Genomic DNA, 23090 nt, shown 5'->3' with positions numbered 1-23090 from the left:
CGCCATGGAAGGCCTCTTGTCAGGGAGCCCGGGAAGTGTTTACTGGGGCGAAAGTCAGGCCATATTAGTACTGCCTGGGCCTGTCACTTCAGCGAGGCCCAGGGCCAACAATAACAAGCAGCTGAGATGCCTGCCTTCTCCTGCCTAATAAGGGAAGACATGAAGCCACCACTTCTGAAAGGATAAATAGACAAAATTTCCAGGTTGTGAGATGTCCTTCCAAATCTTAAGTGGCTATTTTTAGAGCAGGTGAGAGCCTCTCCCCGGCCCGGGCAGTTGTTCAGCCCCGACAGCTGGGCTGCCTTTGGCCCGGTGTTGGCCGGGCATCTCTGCGGCCCCGCCCAACGCTGCTGGAAGGACTCCCGGGTGCTGCCTCCCGCCCATCCCCCTGCCTCACTGCCACGGCTAAGGCAACACAGAAGGCATCCACAAGATGGAACAGAAAGCAAATTAATTTATAAAAAAAAGGGGAAAAGAAAAGAAAATTTACAGAAAACTTTCGAACAGAAGAAAGGTGCCAAGACGCAGAGGAGGAGAAACGGGGACATGAGGAACAAAGGGCCTGGCGGGAGGGACCGAGAAGCGGCGGAGAGCCTTGGGATCACTGCTGTCTTCACATCGGGGATGAAGAGGGGACGGCTGGTACTCGGGGTGCTGCAATCTGGGGAGCAGAGCTGAGCACACGCTGCCATCGGGGGGTTGGCACGCCCCCAGGCCAGGCCCCCGTACCCAGCTGCCACCCCAAATCCCAGGGAATTCCCCACCACCAGCCAAGTCAGTCACGGTGGGAGGGAAGAGGCGACAGAGGGACCCACCACGTCCCTCTAAGAAGGAGGTGCTTAAGTGCTTTTTTGACAATCCCACGTTTTAAAAACTTCCCATTCTTTTGGTGCTCCCCTCTCCGCATCTTCCGGGAATCAGGCCCGGGAGGAGGCCACACAGCCCCATGTGCCCCTTCTTCCTCCACCACCTACCACAGGAATTCCCGAGACGTTTCCCCACCAAATAGACATACGCTGACATCTACTACGCAGGAGACTTTAAAAACACAAAACTGACATTCAGAGGGAACGGGGTCACTGGCTGAGCCGGGGGGGCCTAAGCAGGACACTGAGGAAGCAGGAGACAGGAGTGGGAATAAACGGCAGCCGAGCGGGTGGGGGCTGACTCGCTAACGAGGGCTGGAGGAGACAGACCCTGCCACTATTCTATCAGAGCTCTCCCCAGAACCTAGATACCCCTTCCCTAAAACTCACCTCCCTCCTCCGAAAAATGCAAAAGTTGGACTTTTCTCACTGGTTGGAGGGCTTTTTTAAATCTCTACTTCCTTTTAAAGGGCTTTTTTTTTTTCCCAATCCATAAAAAATGCAGTAGTTTGTGGGGATGTACCCTTAACAGTGGTTCATTAAGACCTTCCCCAGCCCTTCCTTTGAGGGCAGCGTCCCCATCCTATCTTCCCTCCCAGACATTAGAAACATCTTTTCCACAGAAGTCCTTGAATCATCCAATATAAAAACGCATGCCCCTGACAGGCACGGTGGGGGCTCTGGAGGGGCAGGAGGACTTTCTTACGTAGTGACGAACTCTCCAGGCTGGGGAAGGGTCCCAGTGGTGGGGACGGGGCTGTTCCTGGAACCTTGATCTCCGCGGGGGGTGAGGAGGGAGAGAGATGTCACGCGGCTCCTCACTGTGGGGGTGGCACGGGGGTGACTGTGCCTGGGCTCGGGGCCGTGGGGTCTGGAGGCAGGGGGGTGCCTGGGTCTGTGGAGAGAAGAAAGTTGCATCAGCTGAGGTGAGCAGGAGAGGGTCCAGATCCAGGCCACCAGACACACAGCCGGGCGTGGCATGCGATGGACGGAGATGAGAGTGCCCGCGACGGAGAGCTTCCTTTCCCCAGCGCCCTCTCCTGCCACACGCTGGGAGAGCTGCTGTGCCCCTAACTGTCCTCCTGCCCCCCCAGGGAACTCTACATGGGGCACCTGAGCGTGACGGGGACAAGCAAACGTCATGCAAACAAGGAGCTGACTTTCCAATTTACAACTGAGATGCTCTGTCACAGGACTCCTCCAGGACCCACCAGTGGAAGGCCCCAGCGTCATCCCAGGGGGCAGCTGCCAGGCTGGGGAATGGTGGGGGACAGCCAGAGAGGCCATTCCCTCCTGTGTTCTAATTTTACCACAGCGTTCAAAAAAAGGGTCCTGGCAGCCCCGGTCCCCGAGCCCCTCCCCACCTGCCCTCCGCCCCGCCCCGGGGACCCCGCCCCCCCACCCCCCACCCCCGCGTCCCTGCAGGGCCCTCCTCACCTGGCAGCGGGCTGGCAGTGGGCAGCAGGTTGCCCTGAACAGCCGCCACAATGGCAGGGCTCTGGGCTGCGGCGGATCCGAGCCCCGGCCCGAGAGGCAAAGATGGCATGGTGGTGGTCGCCGGCAGGTTAGGGTGTGGAGGGTTCGCCATGGACACAGGCAGGTTAGGTGGGGGGAGCGTGGCCGGGGCGAACGGGAGATGGTGGTGATGCCCATGCAGGTTAGGAGGAGGGGGGAGGTTAATACTGATGGAGTCGGCTAGGCTACCAAACGGGATGACGGATGATGCGGGAGGGGGAGGCGGCATGCCGAAAGGCAAACCCAAAGGAGCATTACCCGCCACGCCTGGGTGCCCGCTGCCTGGCACTGCCCCTGGCATCACTGAGGGAGTTTGTTGGTTGGGGAACGGTGAGGGGCCTGGGAATGAAGCGGAGAGATGGAGAAGATTGGAGGCGTACAATCTTACTCACCAACTCACTCTCACAGTGAGGATAACCCAGTCACTCCGAGGCACCACCTTCCCTTTTCCTGATGCTAGAACTGAGTGATAAATCCTTGGAACAAAATTCCAAAAATCTGGCTCGGGGGAGGGAGCCCTGTTGACTTAGGGAATAGCCTCGGTGAAGGAGGATCTGTAGAAACCGAGGTCAATCCTCATCTCCAGCCCTATTACACACTGCCTCTGAGAACTGGAACACTCCCCCAGACCCCGCCACTGGCCAGAGCTTCAGGGGCCATCGCTCACCGTGGGGTCCAGGGGGCGGCACCCCTGGTGGGACGGCCCCAGCCTGCGGGGCTCCCGCTGCTGGCTGCTGCTGTGGCCCCACAGCAGGCCCTGCCTGCCCGAGCGGTTCGGAGGGCCCCAGGCTTCCAGGAGGGGCCCCGCTGCCCGCAGGGGCCGGGGCCACAGAGGCTGGAGCCAGGGCCAAGCCGTGGACAGTGGGGGGCCCGGCGGCGCCTGGAGGCGGGACTGGCTGGGAGCCCGGGGGCAGGGCCGGTGGCGGCGGCGGCGGCGGCGGCTGGTGCATCTGCTGGAAGTGCTGCTGCCGGGCCCGCATCTCTGCGTACTTCAGCTGCTCCATGTGGAAGGCTTGTCTGTCGGCCAGCAGCTGCTGCCTCTGGTACTCCAGCTGCCGGGAGGATGGGGAGCTGTCAGCCGGCGGCAGGAAGCCCAAGGCGCACACCTTGCCCCCCACTTTGTCATCTGACAAGCCCAGCCTCCCACGCCGGCGATCCCCACACCAAACCGCAGCCTCGCGCCTGGCTTCCGTTGCTCTCGCCTCCCCTCCCCTCTCCAGATCCCCCCACCCGGTCTTCCGGCGGCCCGCATGGCTTCTCACTGCAGCGGACAAGTGGACTTAATCTGATGGTAGCCCTTGTTCATTTTCAGCTCCAAAGCTTTGAATCTGTCATTACTTTCATCTGGAAACCGACTCCTCCCCAACCAAGTTCCTCTAGTCAAATCATGTTCTTTCCCTCCTTCAAAACTGAAGAAAAACACAATTCTTAGGAAGCCCTCCCAAACCTCCTCACTGGCCTCTGGGCTTTGGCCTTTATTCTGCTCTCACTCAGACTTTAATACTGGATTGGAAATCTCTTAATTTGCATTTGTCAGATACTTGAAGCATTAACCAACTTTGATGTCTCCATATGGGATATCTGATATCTTCAATTGAGGAGTTCAGGATCAGGGTCCTTGTCTTTCTACTTCTTTCATATCTTCTAAGAATCAAAATGATTCAACACCATGTCCATCCTATTCCCTGACTTCAACCCCCGAACCTGAGGCCCTTACCCTCTCATCATGCCTTAAACCTGTCCAATCACTCAACAATCACTCCGTATCAAGTCTACCGTGGACTAAGCAGACTTCAAGGACCTGGAGATGCAGCAAAGAACCAACAAGAACTTGACCCTGGGGCTGACACTCTGCGGGACCTCAGTCTCCAGGCTGCACCTGTGGGCCACGGGTCCCGAGCCGCCCGGGCCGGCTCCTGCTGCCCTGGTCTGCTCCGCTGGGGTGCCCTGCCAGCCTCGGGTTCCCTGTATTGCTGCTCCCCTCGCCCTAAACCGAGGCCCAGCCCAGCGCCAACGTGGGGCCCCGCCACCCGCCAGGGACTTGACTCACCGCTTCCCGCTCCCGGTCCATGATCGTCTCTAGCTCCTCAAAGTGCCGGAGTTTGATTTCCAGCTTTTTCATCTGGGTCTCCACCAGCAGGGCCACCAGAGATTTGATCTTCCTCTCCTCAACGGCAGCCAAGTGCTAAGGAAGGAGGGGCGGGGTGGCCATCAGCGGGGGGACCCAGCTGAAGACGCTGGGCAACAGAGGAGGGTGGGGTGGGGGCTGACAGGCTTTAAGACAGAGCTTGCTGTGGTCACAACCCAGAGAGTAGCACAGGCGTGAGTGGTATTTTTAAAAGAACATGAAAAAAGAGAGAATATCAAAGGACAAGACATGGTCAAATAGTCGAGAGGGTGAAGACAGGCCCATTCAGGACTTCCCGGCGGTCTGGTGGTTAAGAATGCACCTTCCAACGCAGAGCACGTGGGTTCGATCGCGGTCGGGGAACTAACGCCCCGTAGGCCGTGGGGCAAGTCAGCCCACGGCCCCAAGTGCCACAACCAGCGCCCACGAGCTACGGCTACTGCAGCCTTCTCGCTCCAGAGCCTGTGCTCGAAGACACGGTGCTGCCAAATAAGTAAAATGTTTTACAATAAAAAACCTGCAAACAAGAAACAAAACAGGCCTAATGATAAAGGCTTAAAAAAGATGAGAGAAGAGATGACCAACTGTCCCTCTCAGGATCCGAAACGGACAGGAGGCAGGCCAGCACTGGGTAAGGATGACAAGGCAGGCTCTCTGCCAGGGGACGTGCGATGAGGAGCGGTACCTCCTTCCCTGGGTCCGGGCCTCACCTTGGCCTTCACGGCGGCGGCAGCCAGGGCAGCGGCGGCAGCAGTGGAGAGGTTGCCCTCGCCGATGTCACGCTCCACCTTCGTCTTCCGCTCCCCCTCCGACTCCGCGGCTTCTTTCAGCACCTCCTCCTGCCCCTCCTTGGGCTCCTTCTGCTTCTCAGGATCCGCTGGGCCAGGGAGAGGGCTGTGAGCCCTGAGCCTGGCTTCTTTCTGAACCCCGACCACCGCGCGCGGCTCACCTGTCGGGTCTCCGTCACCCTTCTCTGACTCCTTCTCGCTGTCGCCGTCTTTCCCCTTCTCATCGTCCTTCTTGGGTGGCTCACTGGTCTTCTCCTTTGCTTCTTCCTCCGCAATCCCAACTCCTTCTCGAGGTTCCTGGAGTCCCAGGGAAAGGAAAAAGGGGAGTGTCAGGGTGCTGGTTCGCACACAGAGCCCAGAACAGGAGCTGAGTTTACACCTCTCACTGCGGAGGGGATCTGGATCCAGGACGCAGCCCCATCCGAGCCCAGCCCTTGCCTGCCCAAGCTAAGTGGAGCCGGCTCCCCTTCCCTGGTCCACGCCGGACCCTTCTGCCTTCCCAGCCCGTGTCAATCCCGCTGTACCTTGGGTTCCTTCTTATCCTCTGTGGCCTGGCCCTCCGCCCGCGCCTCGTCAGTCCCGCTCTCCTCTGGGTCCAGGGGAAGAGGAAACAGGAAATGTCTGACAGCTGGTCTACCACACTCTCCCAACTGCCCCTTCTAGCCAAGATCTTGCTGAGAGAAGCAGCGGGAAGCCACGGTACCTAAAGCAAAGCCCCACCAACTCACCCCATTCGTCTCACGCTCTGAGGTCGGGGGGAGGCAGGGATGGTGTGGGGAGGCCAGGCGGCTGAGGCTGCTCGTACAAAGGGAGGAAATGGGGAACACGGCAGGCCTTACCGATCCTCTCTGGCTCGTCGGAGGTGGTCCCTGCGATGCCACTGCTTTCCAGACCAAAGGCTGGGTCCGCCTTGCCTGTCACTTTGGCAGCTTCTTCCACTTTCCTAACGTGGGCCTCCACCAAAGCTGTGGGGACCTCTTCCTTCATTTTGGAGAACTCTTCTGTAAGACCCAAACAGGGGGAGGCTGGGGGCGGGCAGGCAGGCAGTTCTGGCACTCTGTGGGAGAGCCCCTCTCCACCCGCATGGAGCTGGGCTGTTGCCTGGGCTGACGCCAGCCGCAGACAAGGCCAGCAGGGGAGTGGACGTGGGGGGTTCCACGGCCAGCGCACCCAGCCTTTCCAAGGCAGACCAAGAGGGCTGGCAGCCCGCGCGTTACCTAGGGCTGACTTCGCAGCAGCTGAGGCCACTCGAGGGTCGACGACAGAGGCCAGGAAGGCAACGGTGCTCATCACAGGGTTGCCTGACTGGCTGAAGGGGATGGGCTGGTAGGCCAGGGGGCCCAGGGAGGCCTGCGAGTCCTCCAGGTACGGGTCTTCGATGGGCAGCCGGAGGAAATGCAAGATGCACTCATCCTGCGTGCGGCTGCCCACGTGCTCGGACACCTTGTTCCAGTCGTCCTTGTACATCTCCAGCGCCTGCAGTGGCGGCACAGCCGCACTCCCTCCAGCAGCCGCCGCCCTCGAGGCCCGCGTCCCCCGCCCCGCTGAGCAGGGCTGCCTCGGGGCGCTCTGGCTGGCGACACGCCTGGACCCTGCCAGGCCCAAGGGGAGTCTCCAAGTAGCGCTTGGAGAGGACAGGGGCTGACAAAACGGCCTCAGTCCCTGCCCGGCGCTGGCCCCGGGGGGAGTGCGCTAGGCGCCAGGAGGAGAGACAGGCAGGATCACGCCCTCCCCACTCCCAAGTGTGGCCGGCGCCCTGGCCACCCACTCCCGCAGGGCTGCCCCTCCCGGGCCCCGTTACCTCCAGGAGCAGCAGGGTCTCCTGTTCCGTCCACTCGCGAGTGGCGCTGGCTGCGGCTTTGCTCTGCGGGGAAACGCGGGCGGGTCAGCGGGGAGAGCCGCGGCCTCGAGGGCCGAGGGGGCACCGGCCCTGCTGCCCGCACCCCGCACCTTGGAGGGCACGTTCTTCTTCGTGTACATGTCCGTGCGCAGCCCGAAGTTCTGCATGTCCGCCGGTTTCTCCTTGCCTTTGTCGGGGAAGCTGAGCATTTGCTGGGAAGCGGAGTTCTGCTATTTGTGGAAGGGAAAGAAAGAGGTGAATCCAAGTGACTGCCAGGAGCCAGGGGCAGACAGAGAGAGAGGACAGACAGAAGGAGCTCCCTCCCCACAGCCAGGGACGCCCCTGGGGGGACTTCCTCCCTCACTGCAGCGCCTGTGCTCTCACGGCGCTTCTTCCCGGGCAGGGGCCCCCAGTAAAGGGGCAAAGAAGCGGCCCAGCGGGGTCTACACCCCACCTACCAGCTCTGGCTTGCCCTTAGCCGTCTCTGGCACCAGGTCATCCAGCTCTTTGCCCTTTCGCCCAGCCTTGGTATCAGCATCACCCTGGCGGCCCTGGGGGACAGAGCTTGGCGTCATGGAGGCTGGTCACAAAATGACCAGGCTGAGGCCCTGGAGGCCTCAAGACCAGACGCTGGGCAGCCCGAAGCTCGGGGGGCACTCATGCCACAGTTCCGTATTCCCTTAATAATTAATTAGATCCGGAATTGGCATGATATCCACTTGTATTCACTTGTATCTTTACAGGTTCTCTTAGGAGCTGGACAAGTAGGTTCTAATCCTACATGTCTGACCCTGGGCAAGCCACATAACAATTTTTGTAATGTATGAAATGGAAATGGAAAAAAATGGAAGTGATAAAAATTATGAAGCAAAAATGAAAAAAATGTTGGAAACGTGACAAGGTTAAAAAATTTCATGCAACTGAATTGTAAGCCATTTTTCTCTATCTGTTCCATCCCCTACATTAGCCTATCTGCTCCCCAAGGACAACAAGCATCTCTTCTCCCTCAGCAAGTCCTTGCAGTCTTAGATACAAAGGCTGAAAGAGGGTGCTAAATACATGGGACTGATTCCTGTGGCCCTTTGAATCCCATGGAAAAGGAAGAAGCCTCAAAACACTCCTGAAATATTACCCTAAAAAAACCAGAAAAAGAAAAGTCCAAAGAAGCCCGTTTGCCCAGGTCCCCCCCGTCCCGCAGCCCCTCTCTACCTGCGGGGTCTTGGGCTGCAGCGGCACCAGCCCTGACGGTGTGTCCGCCAAGACGTGGAAGTGAGAAGTGGGTGGAGGCCCCATAGGAGTTGGTCGACTCTCGGCATCCACCTGGTAGTTGATGAGACCCCACTGCTCTAGGAAGGCATGGACCCTGTGAGGAGAGAGGCGGAGACTGGGTCACACACGAGGAGAGGGCCGGGGGTAGGCTCTTCTCTGCTCCTTCTCCTCCCTGGGAAATACGGCCTCCTCCCGGCCCCCACAAAGCGGACAGCCCAGTCTCCATCTGCACCAGGGCCTGGCTCCATATCCACACAGCAGTGAAACATTGCTTCCTGTATCTCTCACCAGATACACTCCTTCACTACAGACGGGCTCCTTCTCCCTCCCGCCACACTGCAGGGCGCGCCCTGCCATCCCCTAAGTCACCCTGACCCCAGCCTGAACTTGGCCTTTCTCTAGAGGTGTCTCTCCTGCTCATCCCCGATGCGCCGTGCCAACAGCCTCTCTGCTTTGGCCAAGAGGCATCTGTGTGCATCGTCCTTGCGCGCGGGCCACCCATCAGCTGCAGACCCACCTCATGATGGCACAGACATCCCCTGCCAGGTTCCTGCGACAGGCGGTGGACGTGAGATACTCTTGGGGGTTCAGCCGGTAAGTGTCAATCATGAAGTTCCGATAGGCCAGGTAGCTTAGAGGAGAGAGAGAGGAACGATGAGAGGGCAGGGGGGTGGGAAGAATTGGTTGAGGAGAACGGCCTTCATGTGTGACAGAGAATGCCTCATCTGACATGCACTGCGGGTCTCCTGTGTGCTAGATGTGAGGGGTTCGGACCCTTGATGGGATTTTTCATTAAATGAGTTATCTCCTTGGCTGTGTGTGCTTGGGGATGTTTCATCTAACTTTTTTTCTTGGCCATTCCACATGGCTTGCAGGATCTCAGTTCCCTCGGGAACTGAACCTGGGCCCTCGCAGTGAAAGTCCAGAATCCTAACCACTAGGCTAACAGAATCCTAACCATGAGGCTAACAAATGCCTCATCCAACATTTGGGAAAGAAATCAGAAAGAGGAAGTGCCCTGAATTCCAAAGGCAGATGTTAAAGGGAAGTCCTAGGGGTGCCTCCGCCTAGGTAGCAGGGCACAGCCTTGAGAAGACATGTTTGAAGGTGGGAAGGTCTAAGTTCAAATCCTAGTTCTACTATGATGGCCTTAAGTTTCTGAACCTCAGTCACCTTAACTATGAAATGAAGTGTCTGTTGAGAACAGAAAGGTCTGCAGAGACACAGAGTAGTGCAGGGCGCGCTCTGCAAGCTCCAAAACCGGCAGCTGCTGGGTGGTGTAACGTAAAGCCTGAGAGCATGAGCCAGACTGCAGGACTCAGACCCCAGCTTTATTACTCACGAGCTGTGCAACTTTAAGCAAGTGACTGAAGCCCTCCTTGTCAGTAAACTGAAGATAATAAGACCTACAGCTAAAGCTGATGTGGAGACTGAATTAATCAAGGTACGTAGGATATTTAGGATAATAAGCAATTAGCGATAGAAGGCTCTCAATACATATAGGCAATTATCGTCACTTGGCATTTTACACCCAGAGTGCAAAGTGTGAAGAGTTCTAGTTCCAACCCTCCCTGCAGATCAAGTTGAACTCATGTCATCTGTCACTACTGCCTCTGGAGAGAGCAAGGCTTCTTCATACACTGCTTTCCCCAGGAAGAGGAGGAGAAGAGAACCATACCAGGCTGTGGGGAAAGAAATGGTGGAAGGGATGGGGACCCCGGAGCAGGGGGACGGGGAGCTGAGGAGCCGCTGGGAAGCCGGGGACCCCGGAGCAGGCGGACGGGGAGCTGAGGAGCCGCTGGGAAGCCGGGGACCCCGGAGCAGGCGGACGGGGAGCTGAGGAGCCGCTGGGAAGCCGGGGACCCCGGAGCAGGGGGACGGGGAGCTGAGGAGCCGCTGGGAAGCCGGGGACCCCGGAGCAGGGGGACGGGGAGCTGAGGAGCCGCTGGGAAGCCGGGGACCCCGGAGCAGGGGGACGGGGAGCTGAGGAGCCGCTGGGAAGCCGGGGACCCCGGAGCAGGGGGACGGGGAGCTGAGGAGCCGCTGGGAAGCCGGGGACCCCGGAGCAGGGGGACGGGGAGCTGAGGAGCCGCTGGGAAGCCGGGGACCCCGGAGCAGGGGGACGGGGAGCTGAGGAGCCGCTGGGAAGCCGGGGACCCCGGAGCAGGGGGACGGGGAGCTGAGGAGCCGCTGGGAAGCCAGTGCGCTCAGCCCTCAGGGGGCCCGGGCTCAGCACCAGCTCCCACCTGCCCGACCATGTCTATCCTGCAACATTCCTAACCAGAGAAAAATCACCAAACGAAAGCTAGGCAGGTTTGGTCTGAGGAGGAGCCTCGAGGGACATGAAGATGTCTGAGCCCCAGGCTCAGACGTTACAAAACACATCTCTCCATCCTTTAATTCACAGAGATTACTTATGCTGGAGATATCTGCATTTTAGAGAGCACAGCTAATTGTGGATGGAAAGCTCTAAACCCTGTTAAAAGAAACAGAAGGAGGAAACACAGCTGAGCCCAGGGGGGAGCAGACACTTGTTCTGAACAAAAGAGCAAGCCTCACACGGCCCCTGGCAGATCCCAGAGGGCAGGGGTCCCAGCGCTGGGCCAGGGCTGCCTGTGAGCGCACTGCCTGGCTCATGTAAGGAGCTCAAGAAGTGTTTGCCCAACTGGATCAGGAGGAAGAGAACCACGAGCTGGAGGGCCTTACATTTCTGGAGTCTTGGACTTGTTCTTGCCATTGAAGAACTCGGGGAGAGCCCTCCGTTCGATGGCGTGAACACTGCAGGAGAAGCCAGGGGGCAATGAGAAGGCTCGAGTGGAGAGCGGGGAGCCCAAAGGCGTGAGGGGGACCCCAAAGGGAGGAAACGTCTGGGACAAGGGGCAGCAAGCAGGAACGGGAGGCCTGGATCTGAGAACTAGACTAGGAGCCCCCCTACAGCTGCACGGTACCGCAGCCTTGCTGGCTGAGGCGGCGGGAGAAGGAACACGCTGACCCGTGGTCGCGGGAGAGTGGGGCGTCCGTGAGCGGCTGCAGCGGCGGTACCTGTTGTAGTCAAACCAGGCCGCGTAGCTGGGGATGATGATGTGGTGGGTCTGCTCGGTCACGTTGTCCTCGTGCAGCTCCGGGTTCTTGGTCTGCTCCCCCTTGTTGCCCGGGCTGCTCTCGTCCTCGTCCTGTGAGCACGCAGGCCGCTGCGCCCTCGGCCCTCTCGTTCAGCCCGCAGCCACCCCCCGCTCCTCCCCACCCTGGGAACGTGGGCACGAAAGGTGGGATGGGACGGAACAGTTACGGGCCTTGGGACTGAAAAGGCTCTGAGGTTTGAGCAACAGTGAGAATGAGTTCTACGCTGGGAAGAGTCTGGGCAGTGGAAAGTCTGGGTGAAAGGAACTTTATAATCACGGGGCAGAATCCCAGGGAGAGCTGGGGCTCTCTAAACTGGCTCTACCTTCCCCATGGTCTCCATGCTTTCATCCTCTTGTTCATCTGGAAGAGACAGCAAGACAGAGGCTGGTGCTGTCTGAGGGTCCGGAGAACGAGTGCACTTCTGGAAAGGCCCCAGCAGGCCAGGGGCAGGGGCCGGCCTCCCGCCCCTGCCTCAAGGTGCTGACTGCCTTACTCCAAGCGCCCCATCTTACCCAGGTCGGTCATGGTGCCTCCTTTGACTGGGGCTGACTCCGAGTCCTTCTTAGTGTTGACTGCCAGGGGAGAGAGTCCTTTTAACAGACAGGTTCTGTCTAAATCAAGCCCTCACCTCTCCACTGTGAGAAGCTCCAGAGAGCTCACCTTCTCCCAAAGCTTGCTCCATCCGTCACAAAATGACCAATCACAATCATTCCAGAGCTTGAAACTTCTCCCCTTCCCCCGTCAAAAATTCACCTTACTCAACCTTTTTCTTATAAAGAAGCGTCTTCTACTCTACGAACATTCACCAATCACTCTTGTCTTTGGGCCCCTGATCTCCATACAGAAGTCTGCAAGTTCCTTCTGGACTGACAGAGTCTGACCAAATCACTCTGGAGAGGACTGGCTGGATCTTAAACATTTTCGAAAGCAGAACACATTTCCCTCTGCTGAGTTCACACACAGAAGCTCACAGGAAACAGAGACAGGAGAGCTGCTCTGATGGAAGAAGGGGTGAAAGCTGGGACTCCTCTCTCAGGGGCATTCCCCGCCCTCCTCCTGAAACCCATGCCTGGCTGTCTGTGGAATACTGACATAGAGCAGTACCGCAGAGCAGTGGTCTCCAAAGTGGGGACGCAAGAGAGGGGCCACTGGGATACAGGCTGTGAATATTAGAACCTCTTGTTTTAATCTTATCCTCTATGTTTTCCTAACTTCCTTTCCACATAAGGCATGTGTTTTATAATGTTCCTAAAAGTAGTGGTGAACACTACATGCGTATAATTTGTGCTCAAGTATAACTTACTGACGTTGAAAGTGAAAGTCGCTCAGTCATGTCTGACTCTTTGCGACCCCATGGACTGTAGTCCATGGAATTCTCCAGGCCATAGCCTTTCCCTTCTCCAGGGGAATGTTCCCAACCCAGGGATTGAACCCAGGTTTCTCGCACTGCAGACGGATTCTTTACCAGCTGAGCCACAGGGAAGACCAAGAATACTGGAGTGGGTAGCCTGTCCCTTCTCCAGCGAATCTTCCCAACCCAGGGATCAAACCAGGGTCTCTTGCGTTGCAGGCGGATTCTCTACCAACTGAGCTATCAAGTGCGTAATAAAAAACGTTTGGAGACAGCATGGTCCAAGACTCAGACATGGAAATGAAGTTAGATTGTCTGTGGTGATGACAATGGTTTCAATAACCAGCTAAGTTGAAGGGAAAGAGTCTCTATACCTGGAGCTGGGCCTGGTAAGGCATCCCACCCAGCAGGGTTGAACACAGGCCGGGCGGGGGCGGCCCGGGAGCCTGGCCTGGCCTGGCCCGTACCTGTCTTGGGCAGTGTCACCTCCTCCACGTTGGGGACGGGCGAGGGCTCATCCATGTCCTTCGTCAGGTCCTCCTGCTCCTCCTCTCTGTGGCCTCGCTTTGACTTGGTGTAAGGGGTTGAGGGGCTGCGGAGGAGAGAAAGTGCCCGTGAATCCAGGCATCCTCGAACAAGGAATCCCTGGAAGGTGAGTTCAATGGAAAGGAAGCAAGAAAAACTCCCAAAGCGACTGTGAGGTACAATGTGATAAATGTAATTAACACTGCGGTACGGTGCACACGGAAGTTTCAGGAGAGTGAATCCTGGGCTTCCCTGCCGGTTCAGTGGTTAAGAATGCAGGAGACATGAGCTTCATCCTTGGGCCGGGAAGCTCCCACGTGACACGGAGCACCTAAACTCCCACCCAGCTACTAAGTCTGGGCTCTAGAGCCCAGGAGCCGCACCCACTGAAGTGCCGCTCTGCGCCCTGCAGCAGGAGCAGCCGCCTCAGCGAGCGGCGTGCTCAGCACCAGTGAGAGGGGCGCCTGCTTGTCGCAACCAGAGAAAAGCCCACGCAACAGTGAAGACCCAACACAGCCAAAAAATAAAGAATAAATAAAAATTTTAAAAAGTGAGTAAATCCTGAGAGCTCTCAAAACAAGGGAAAACATTTTTTTTTTACTTATTTTTCTATTTCTTTAATTGGCTATCTACATGAGACAAAAGATGTTTACCAAATGTACTTTGATAATCACTTCACAATTTATGTAAACCAAATCATGATGTATTCCTTAAACTTCTACAGGGCTGTATGTGAGCTACATTGCAATAAAACTGCAAGGAAGGGACTTCCCTGCTGGTCCAGTGGTTAAGAATGCACGTTCCAATGCAGGGAAGTGGCCTCAATCCCTGCTCCAGGAACTAAGATCCCACATGCGGCAGGGCAACTAAGCCCACGCCACAACTACGAAGCCTGAATGCCCTAGAGCTCGTGTGCCATACTAGAGAGCCCACGGGCTGCAAGGAAGATCTTGAGCAACCTCGAGCACTGCAACCAAGACCAGACGCAGCCAAAAATAAACTAATTAAAAAAACAATTGCCAGGAAGAAAAACGGGAGAGAAAACCCTGAGGGCAGAGCTGAGCGAAGAAGAAACTGATCACTGCGAAGCGAGCGGGGAGGCGGAGGCCCTTCACCCGCAGATGAAGCTCTCTGAGCTCACTACAGGCCAGGACCGAAGCAGACACTGGAGCGCCACAGACCCCTCCTCTCGCAGGCCAGCGCCTGGCAGTCACAGGAGGGCATCTGTCCTTCCTCCCTCGACCAGCGTGTGGACAGGGCAGGGAGGGCAGGCGCCGGCGGGGCTGGCCTACCCCTTCTTGGCATTCTTCTTCTTGGCTTCCGGGGTCGGCGACGGCGAGGGGGAGCGCTTCCTCTTCTTGTAGTTGCCCCCCTTCTTGTCCCGCCGGTCCGAGTCCGGGCTGTTCACCTGCAGGTTGAAGAATTGGGGCAGATGGCAGCCAACAGTCTCCAGCGAAGACTGTTCTGAGACCTGGGCTAAGGGCTCAGGAAAAAAGAAAAAGAGTCTTCACCTCATCTGTCAGCGTCTTGGCTGAAATCTTCTTTCGGCGGGAGACAGGGTTTTTGTCATCATTTACTTCGTAGTCTTCCTCATTCATCCACTCATTGAAGGTGTCTGTGTCCAGGATCCATTTTGCATGAACCTGAAGTACAAAAGCAGACGGTCCTGGGGAAAGGCCGGGAAGCCCGAGCTGTCTGGGGACCCTTAACAGAGGAGCCCAAGGGCCCAGGAGCCTCTCTGTCCACCTCCAAGAGCAGTCTGGCCCCGGGATTCTTCTCGGGGGAGGGAGCACGGACAAGGAGAGCTCACCTTCCGAGGCTTCTCAGGAGTTGGAGCATCTTCCACAGATGCTTCAATTTCACTGGCTGGGATCCATGTGTCATAACTGCCACGGGAAATTGAGCATGAAGCACAATCAATGGGATAGAGTTGTGGAAAAATAAAGGGCAAACCTTTTACTTTTCCCATTTACAAAAAGGATAGGGTTGTTGGGTTACTTTTTGTACAGTTTGTTGGGTATGATTATTTTTTCCAATTAATATTGGAATTGTTTTCACTATACAGTAATAAAAATGATTACAAGACATTTCAAAAATAGAAGAAAGGAATCATCCTAACACAAGCATTTGTGACATTCAGTATATATGTTTTCCCCAGTAACTCTTTTCTACAATTTTTTCCCCTATTATTTTGTTTTTACATAAGGGCAAGGATACTACATGTCATTTTACATTCTACTTTTTGCAATACTTACCTATAAATTATGTATGGTATCTCTATCACTTTAAATACTGTAAAATAGCCCACTGACTAGATATATAAATTTGCCAAACATTTCCCCACTGTTAACACATTGAGATTATTTCTAATGTTTACTTACCAAAACTCACACTAGGATAACCATCTCACACACAAAGCCTCAATCCTTTCAGCCTAAGCTTTGTCCAGTAAGCCCAAACTTCCCACAGAACAGACAGAGGGATAGCATAATAGCTGGGAGAATAAAGTAACAGAGCAAAAAACAGCTCTCAAAGAGCGCCTTCTTGCTTTACCACATACTCTAGGGCTTTTCAGCCTGGCTCTTGTACTTACACCTGTGCCCAGATCCCATCCTCACCTGTCAGGATAGTAGCCCCAGTGCAGAAGAACCTGCTTATCTCTCTTCATGACCGGCCGTACCCATTCCTCTGGGGACAGAGACACAGCAGGAGGAGACATGAGCTAAAAGGGCACAGATACCAAAGAACTCCGCACACACCACCTGCTGCAGCAGGGGCCGCGGGCTACGGACGAAGGCGCCACGAAGAGTCAGGGTTCTCGGGAGGGGCGGGCCCCAGCGCTGCACAGCTACTGAGTGGCCCTCCGTCTCCGAGCCCAAGCCACCCACGGCAGTGACCAAGAAAAGCCAGGTCTCACCTTCCTCCAGGTTCCCTGGCACGGGATACACAACGTGGGAAGCGCTGTTCTTATCCTCGGTGACCGTTCCCTGGATGACATAGAGAGAGGCAGGTAAGCGTGGTCCCCTTTGAATCAGTCATGAATGTAAATAAACCAAAGTAAGATTTAACCGCAGATCTGCCTTCATAATCATATGGTAATAGAATGGTATGAAGGTTGGTCTGCATTCTCTAAATACACATCAGGTGAGTGGCAGAGAGAAACAGCTGGGACTTTGCTAATAATGGAGAAAAATCAAAGAATTTTAAATTGCTACAGATAAACCTCTGAACAGATACTCTGTTACACATGTGAAATGAACAGTCAAGTTTATGTCCCTGTATGTCCCAATGACATCTGCTTGTAATTACAGAGTTCCAGAGAGCAAAGATCTCATTGATCTGAAATCAGGCAATCTCTAGCTCAGTGGAAATAGATGCTTTTCCCCTCAGGCCTGTGCAGTCTCTAGGGACAGTGCACTACACCTGCCAAGAACGGGAATGGGAGAAACGGAGAAACGGGAATGGGAGAAACGGAAACAGAGGCTTCAAGCTTTAATTCTAATTCAGGCGGTGCTACCCTGGGGCTGCTGCTTGTATGCAAAACGTCAGAGAAAGAGTTACGGAGTTTCTAAAACCTCTCCTGACCCACCCACTCACCTGATGTCTCTTGATAATGTCTTTTAATTTCCCTAGCAGTTTGGGTTCAATTTCTGGGCACAGAAAAATGTTAGGTCGAGACAGGCAATTATTCTGTGGGGAGAAGAAATAAGTGGGATGACATAGGGAAGGGGTGTTTTGGATTCTCATCCAGGGAAGGGAGGTAAGTGGGGGAGTCCTTGACTATTACCTGCACCAAGGACTTCTCAATGGTCATGAACATTTCCACGTTGCGGTCCATGCGTGACGGATTCTGGAAATCGTAGCGCCGCCTTGTAAAGAAGCAATGATCTAGTGAGTGGTATAGCTCAATTCTGGGGACGAGGTTAGCATGTGTGATTATTTTAACATGGGAGATCAGGGGGCAATTGTGCCCTCAGCTGTGCCAAAATCACCTGGGATCTGGGGTTCACTGATCTCAACTACACAAATCACTTTGTACTTAGTCCGAAAGGACAAAGAAAGGCTTTATCGAGATAGCAACCTAAGAATCCCTTTTTCTCTACAACACACACACTGACACACATATACATATTCACTCATTCTGAGAGACTCCTGGCTCTGACTCCCAGCCACTTTTCTGACCTAGCAGGTCAGGTCTGCTGACCTAGCAAAGTAAAAGACTTGTAAGAATGTCTACCCTCTCCCACCCTACAAAGACCCCAGGGAATCATAAAGGGGGATTCCCTTTAAACTAAATGTAAGAAGTACAGAGAGAAGGCCTCTCACCATCCCTGGTCACTCTTGAACTTGTAGGCAGCTGCAAGTATGTGGCATAGGGAGCCTCCTGCTTTGAAATCTAGGAAACATTTGATCTACAAAATTGAGACAGGGAAGAAGTATATAAGAGTTACATCCTAAATTCTCTTATGATTTAACAATTCTTTCAGAAAATCTTATGCTGGACTGATCTCCCTCTCAAAGCTGGAATTCCTTAACCCCTGTGCCATTCTATCTTGCAGCCTAGAAGAGGGGAGAGAAAGAAACCACCATTCACAGAGCCCCACCACGTCCCTTGCCGGATTCCCTTTGCTGGGTTACCTCGTTAATCATTACAGGTTATACCTACAAGGGAGGTGTATCAATCGAGAGATAAAGGAACCAAGACTCAACGGCATAAATGGCTTGTCCAAGACGACAGAGACACCAAGTGGTGAGCCAGGATTTGAACACAAGAGTGTACAAATTCAAACCTCACACGCTTTCCACCATGCCCTGAGTATCATGACTGAGTTTAGACACTCTGAGATAACCTGTTGCATGAACTATTACTAGGACAAAAGGAACGGCAAACTGGGGGCTCTGCCAAGCCAGCAACACCCCAACCAGGGAAAGGGATGGTAGGAAGTCACCCAAACCTCAGAAACTAGAAGATTTACAAAAACAAAAAAGACTCCTGCTCGGATTTGCCCCCTCGATTTTCGCACTCACCGGCAGTTTAGTGAGCGGTGCGTTGCTGACATGCTTGCCAAAAACTTCTTCCTGAAACTGCAGCAGCTGTACAACCAGGCTGGACAGGGACTTGTTGGTGGGCGGTTCGGCTTGTATATACTGGGGAAACAGGGAAAGGGAAAGAAAACAGACCCCAAATCAATCTTCCGCCGTATCCCTCATTTCTCCCCCAGGAGCTCTGGAAGCATCTGCGATAGCAACCGTGTCCTCTCCCCCCACACACCTAATCTCTCAGAAAAAAACTGGCGGAAGGCAGGCCTGCCTGAGGTGCCCCTCACCAAGAAGATGGAATTCAACTGCCTACTACCAGTCTTGGGTGCTGAGGGTATAGGCAGCTTCCTACTCTCCCCCAACTACACCCTAAAAATGGAGTTGCAGGATCCCGATCTTGAGCCAATGGCACCGAGAGTTGTAAAATTCTGAAGATTCATAGGGATCAGGCCACAGAAGCACCATCTGGAATGCTCTAAGGGAGACAGCAGTCTACTTCTTCGAGTAATGGTGTGGAAGGTCAAGATTCCCTCTATAATACAGCCTGATAAGAAAGGTGCAAAGCAACATAGAGCACATGTCTTCACATGCCCTCCTAGAAGGGAAAAGAGAAGCTACTGCCCAGCCAGGTGGGCAATAGCAAGACAGTATCTACGCTTTCTGAGGAAACTGTATTGGACACAGGCGACCCTAGGCCTTCTTAAATATTTCCATATTATGCGACCTAGCATCCTAGCCTTCAGTTCTCATGTAAAACTGTGCAAAGAGGCTAACCTTACCTTTTGATCCCCTTTTCCTCAACCCCGACCTTAGAAAAAAGTGCACCTTTTGGTGGGAGGTGTAAAGAGATCCTTGAAAGAAAAGGTAGATGACAAAGAGCTAAGAGCTTGACAGCTGAACTAGGTCACAGGCTGTCAATCCCCCCAGGGCCAGACACTAAGCCCCTAGACTGATCTCCTGTCCAAAAGGTCAAAGGTAGAAGCCTGGGAGCCAGAGCCTTACGCTGGGGTAGAGACAAGCCACAGACCCAGCAGCTGTTGGTCAAGCTCTGACACCCAGAGAGACCCCTGAGAACAGGGCCAGACTCATAACCGGGATCAGAGAGGCGTTCTCCTCCACAGGCCCATCGCACTTCTGACAGGTTGCAGAGATGAGCAGGAAGAACTGGGGAGCTGAAGGAAAGTCCGAGAATGTCTTACTGGGGGTAGCGAGAAGGAAGAGACGCAGACCCTCTCCAGAGAAAAGCCCTAGGCAGAGATGTTCCTTTCAACCAGGCCTAAAGACAAAGACAGCACCAGAAGAGGTCTGGTATAAAAGACAGGTAAGGCTTGCACCCTTTGTTCACTACCTAATCATCTCCTGCTAGGGGATGGGGGACTCCAGACACAAACTGCATCCTAGGCTCTGAACCCCAAACCCAAGGCAACGCAAGGCCAGGTGGTGGGGTGATTTCGTTGTGAAGTTGAGCAATGGTTTTAGAAGGGGTAGCTGCCCAGGAACTCCTATACCCTGACTCCCAAAGAGGTTCTGTTACCCCTTGTACGGAGGTGGGGGTCGGGCGGTAGACAGGTGATTCCGGGGTGGGGGCCTTTTTCAGGCTGCTGAGCAGTGGAGGGCCTGCTCTGGGGCTGTTTACCCTCCGGCTTTCATCATCTTGCTCTGAACATACACAAAGCGGCGGCGAGGCCTTAGCCCTGCTGGTACCTGGCTCCGCGGGGAGCCCTGGCGGGCACCGTGGCGGGCACGCTCGGGTGGCGGGGCGGGGGGGGGGGGGGACATTCGGCACCCGTCCACCCGCGGCCGTCCCTCCCGGAAAAGCCCAGAAGGCGATGGCTTCTGGAGGGTGGGCAGCTGGCACCGGGACCCGCCGGGCCGGCGGAGAAAAGCAAGGGGCAGAGGGCGCAGCAGCGGGGGCGGCGGCCGGAACCAGGGGCGGGGGTGGGGGCGCGGGCGCTGGGGGAGGGGCGCGGGGCGGCGGCGGCGGGCGCGCGGGGGAGGGGCCGCGGGCCGCGGGGGGCGGGCGGGCCGGGGTGCGGGCGCCGCGGCCCCTTTGTCCCGCCCCCGGCCCCCGCGCGGCCCTGCCCGCGTACCTTCTTGTAGTTCTTGCCGAGCCACAGCCGCACGTTGTCGAACTGGGTCACGGTGTCCGCGGCCTCGTAGTACTTCACGTTGGGGCCGCCGTCCTTCTTCCGCACCGCCATCTTCTCGGGCTCGGGCCCCGCCGCCGCCCGCCCCGCTCAGCGCAGCTCCCGCCTCCTCCGCCTCGTCCTCCGCCCGCCTCCCGCCGCCTCCCGCCGCCGCGGCCGCCGCCTCCCGCCGCCTAGGCCGGCCCCGGCCCGCGCAGCGCCCCCTGCCGGCCGGCCGGCCGCCGTGGCGGCGGAGCGCCTGACGCGGGGCGGACCCTGGCGGCCTCCCTGGCGGCGGCGGCCGGAGCTCTGGGGAGGAAGCGGCTTCCTGGAGGGGGCGCACACCCTCCGGAGGCCGCCCTGTACCTGACCTGACGTCTTTTCTTGCCTCTCAGCCGGGGGAGGGGGGTACCTCTCTATCCTACCCCAAGGGGATGCCGGTCGCCTGAGGAGCCCCCAGCGCAGACCTCAGTGGTCCTCACCTTGCACAGTTCTTAACCCCACAAGGCCCCTAATCCCGAGGAGCCCTGGACCCGTTTCCGCAAGTTCCTTCCTTTCACCCACCCCCAGGAGCTCCCCGTTGAAAGCCCTTCTGAGCCTCCCTCGCCCCTAACGCCGTGTCCCAGGTCTCACTCCGTCACCCGAGGAGTCCCCTAGCCGCCGCCCCGGGGACCCAGCCCCTCCTCTCCAACTGCTTCCCTCTGCAGGCCTCGCCAGTGCTTCCTAAACGGCTTTGCGCTCCTTGAGACCCTCATCTTCGTGGGGCGGGAGACCCTTCCTCCTTGGGTCACCCGATCCACGCGACTCTCCTCCTTGGAGCGGCGGGGAGGCAGAGGTAAGGAGCGGCGTGTGAGGAGGTCACAGGCTGTGTGTTTGGGCCTGACCCAACTTCCCGTTGTTAGCACCCGCTCCGGGGCGCCTGCGGACCCTTTCTGTAAGTGCTCGGTAAAGGGCGGTCTTGGAAGTCACGGTGGCCGAGTGGTTAAGGCGTTGGACTCGAAATCCAATGGGGTTTCCCCGCACAGGTTCGAATCCTGTTCGTGACGGCCGCTTTTTTTTCCCCTTCAGGGTGTGTGTGTGAAGGAAACCTCTTGCCTTCCACGTGTCTTTCGTGTCCTTCCCTTTCTGTATCGGAATCAGAAGCCAGAAGGTCTCACCCTTGGATTTGGGGGAAGGAGGGGGCTGAGGGTGACCACAAGAAGCGTTTAATGGTGTTCAGCTAGCTGTATTGGCTGCTAGGATGCAAAGCGCTTAGAGAACTTTGTAACTTCAGGTTTGCAAGCCGAGTTTCGACATACCTTGTTTCATTCTTTCGGGAGGGCGTAGCAAAGGATTTGGTTCACGAAGGGCTAAGTTTGGTTCGGGAAAGTGTGCGCCAGTTGCGCATTTAATAGTCAAAACTGGAGTTTCCGGGTGAAGAGGGCAGCTCCGAGTTTAGTGACCGGACCTCGCGTCTTGTAGGTCTCTGCACCGTGAAGATTCTGGAAGCGAGGCGTTCTCTGGGGTTTCCCTGAGGGGCTGCCTCTCAGGGATCACGGGGCTTGTGGGGAGTAATCTGTTGAAACATCAACACTGCCCATCTGGCTGGAGCCAGTGTGCGGAGATAACTCACTCTTTATCGAGTGCTTCTTTTGTGCCAGGTAGTGTTCTAAATTCTCCGTGTTCCAAGTTCCTACCTGGGGAGTTGATCCTTCTCCAGCCCTCCTGTGCTCCCCTCAGCCGGTCCTTCCTCTTCGCAGGTTCTCGCTGTGGGGAATGTCTAGGATTCTTGTTGAGGATGTTCTCTTTGTATTTGATTTCTTGCACAGCCACATCTCCAAGATTCCCAGAGAGCAGGGATTCAAGGTAATTCATAGAATTTCCCACGCATCTGTATTTTGGAGTTTCCCACCTTCCTGGCGTTGCTCATGCCGCTTTTTCCATTTATGCTGTTTCTTCCTCACCACTGCCTCCCCCCACCATTCCACTACCCCCCCCACTTTCCATCCTGCGTGTCTCTCTACCTGCTGTTTGAGGTTCTTGATTACAGCAGCGAGAGCCTATCAGCCCACCACTGCCATCCATTAGGCTGTATGCGGGCCTTTCCTTTTACGTGCTTCTGCAAAATCTGATTAAAAGAAGTTAAATTATTCTACCTCCTAAATAGTCTCAGCTGTGTCTACTTTTCTCAGAAGTGAGTGCAGGCTGGGCCCCCACCCCTTGCTGGAGCCTTCATGTGAGGACTGCATGTGTTGATACATGTAATGCATCTACATTGTATATCTGTCCACACTGATACTATCTAAACCATCCACACTGTAGCCAGGGACCTTAAACCCTATCATGGTCCCTTTCTTCCTTCTCCCTACTCTTTCATATTCACTACATTTCATCCACTGGTATTCTTTTAGTTCCTGGTATAGTATTTGTCTGTGTTCATGCTCTTCTCTGCCTGAAATCATCTCTCACCCTCACTTTTTTCTCAGTCTCCATTAAATACTGGTTCTTCTGGGAATCCTTCTCTAAACACTCGTCACTCA

General features: G+C 55.7%; 1 protein-coding gene, 1 long non-coding RNA gene and 1 other non-coding gene across 9 annotated transcripts in view; 2 read left to right on the top strand and 1 right to left on the bottom strand.

The window, feature by feature from the left end:
- Nucleotides 1-434: 434 nt before the first annotated feature.
- Nucleotides 435-20732, bottom strand: SMARCC2 (SWI/SNF related BAF chromatin remodeling complex subunit C2). Of its 7 annotated transcripts, none has more exons than XM_070454796.1 (30): nt 20536-20732; nt 18434-18553; nt 17732-17817; nt 17193-17274; nt 17003-17095; nt 16323-16392; nt 16024-16093; nt 15216-15291; nt 14917-15048; nt 14698-14813; nt 13348-13472; nt 12042-12101; nt 11852-11889; nt 11449-11579; nt 11113-11184; nt 8924-9037; nt 8347-8500; nt 7596-7688; nt 7248-7367; nt 7099-7161; nt 6515-6773; nt 6137-6298; nt 5822-5886; nt 5459-5594; nt 5220-5386; nt 4432-4566; nt 3049-3433; nt 2640-2720; nt 2304-2369; nt 435-1761 (listed from the first exon to the last, which is right to left on the bottom strand). In XM_070454796.1, the coding sequence occupies exons 1-30, from the start codon at nt 20644-20646 to the stop codon at nt 1685-1687; spliced, it is 3459 nt and encodes a 1152-aa protein (XP_070310897.1). In that variant the 5' UTR covers nt 20647-20732; the 3' UTR covers nt 435-1684. The 7 variants fall into 7 exon arrangements, with proteins under 7 accessions (XP_070310897.1, XP_070310898.1, XP_070310899.1 ...); XM_070454797.1 differs by having other exon boundaries at nt 7248-7364; nt 20536-20646; XM_070454798.1 differs by lacking the exon at nt 2304-2369.
- The window catches only part of LOC139030885 (uncharacterized), a 16182-nt gene continuing 13824 nt past the window's right edge, over nt 20733-23090 (top strand). The window contains exon 1 of the long non-coding RNA XR_011483333.1: nt 20733-21406. This is a non-coding gene — a long non-coding RNA (uncharacterized lncRNA). The remainder of the gene's footprint in view (nt 21407-23090) is intronic.
- Nucleotides 21536-21617, top strand: TRNAS-CGA (transfer RNA serine (anticodon CGA)). Its single transcript has one exon. It is a non-coding gene; the product is annotated as a tRNA-Ser (tRNA).

Source organism: Odocoileus virginianus, chromosome 24, assembly GCF_023699985.2.
Source record: "Odocoileus virginianus isolate 20LAN1187 ecotype Illinois chromosome 24, Ovbor_1.2, whole genome shotgun sequence".
NCBI lineage: Eukaryota > Metazoa > Chordata > Mammalia > Artiodactyla > Cervidae > Odocoileus > Odocoileus virginianus.
This window is presented reverse-complemented; position numbering and strand designations above follow the sequence as displayed.

Bases quoted from the DNA above. Each gene is read 5' to 3' on its own strand.
- SMARCC2 (XM_070454792.1), bottom strand. From the start codon at position 20,646: ATGGCGGTGCGGAAGAAGGACGGCGGCCCCAACGTGAAGTACTACGAG. The intron at 7,368-7,595 runs GTAGGTGGGGTG...TTCCACAAATAG, and splicing joins CTAAGGGCAAGCCAGAGCTG to CAGAACTCCGCTTCCCAGCA. The intron at 5,595-5,821 runs GTACAGCGGGAT...CTGGGACTCCAG, and splicing joins AGGATAAGAAGGAACCCAAG to GAACCTCGAGAAGGAGTTGG.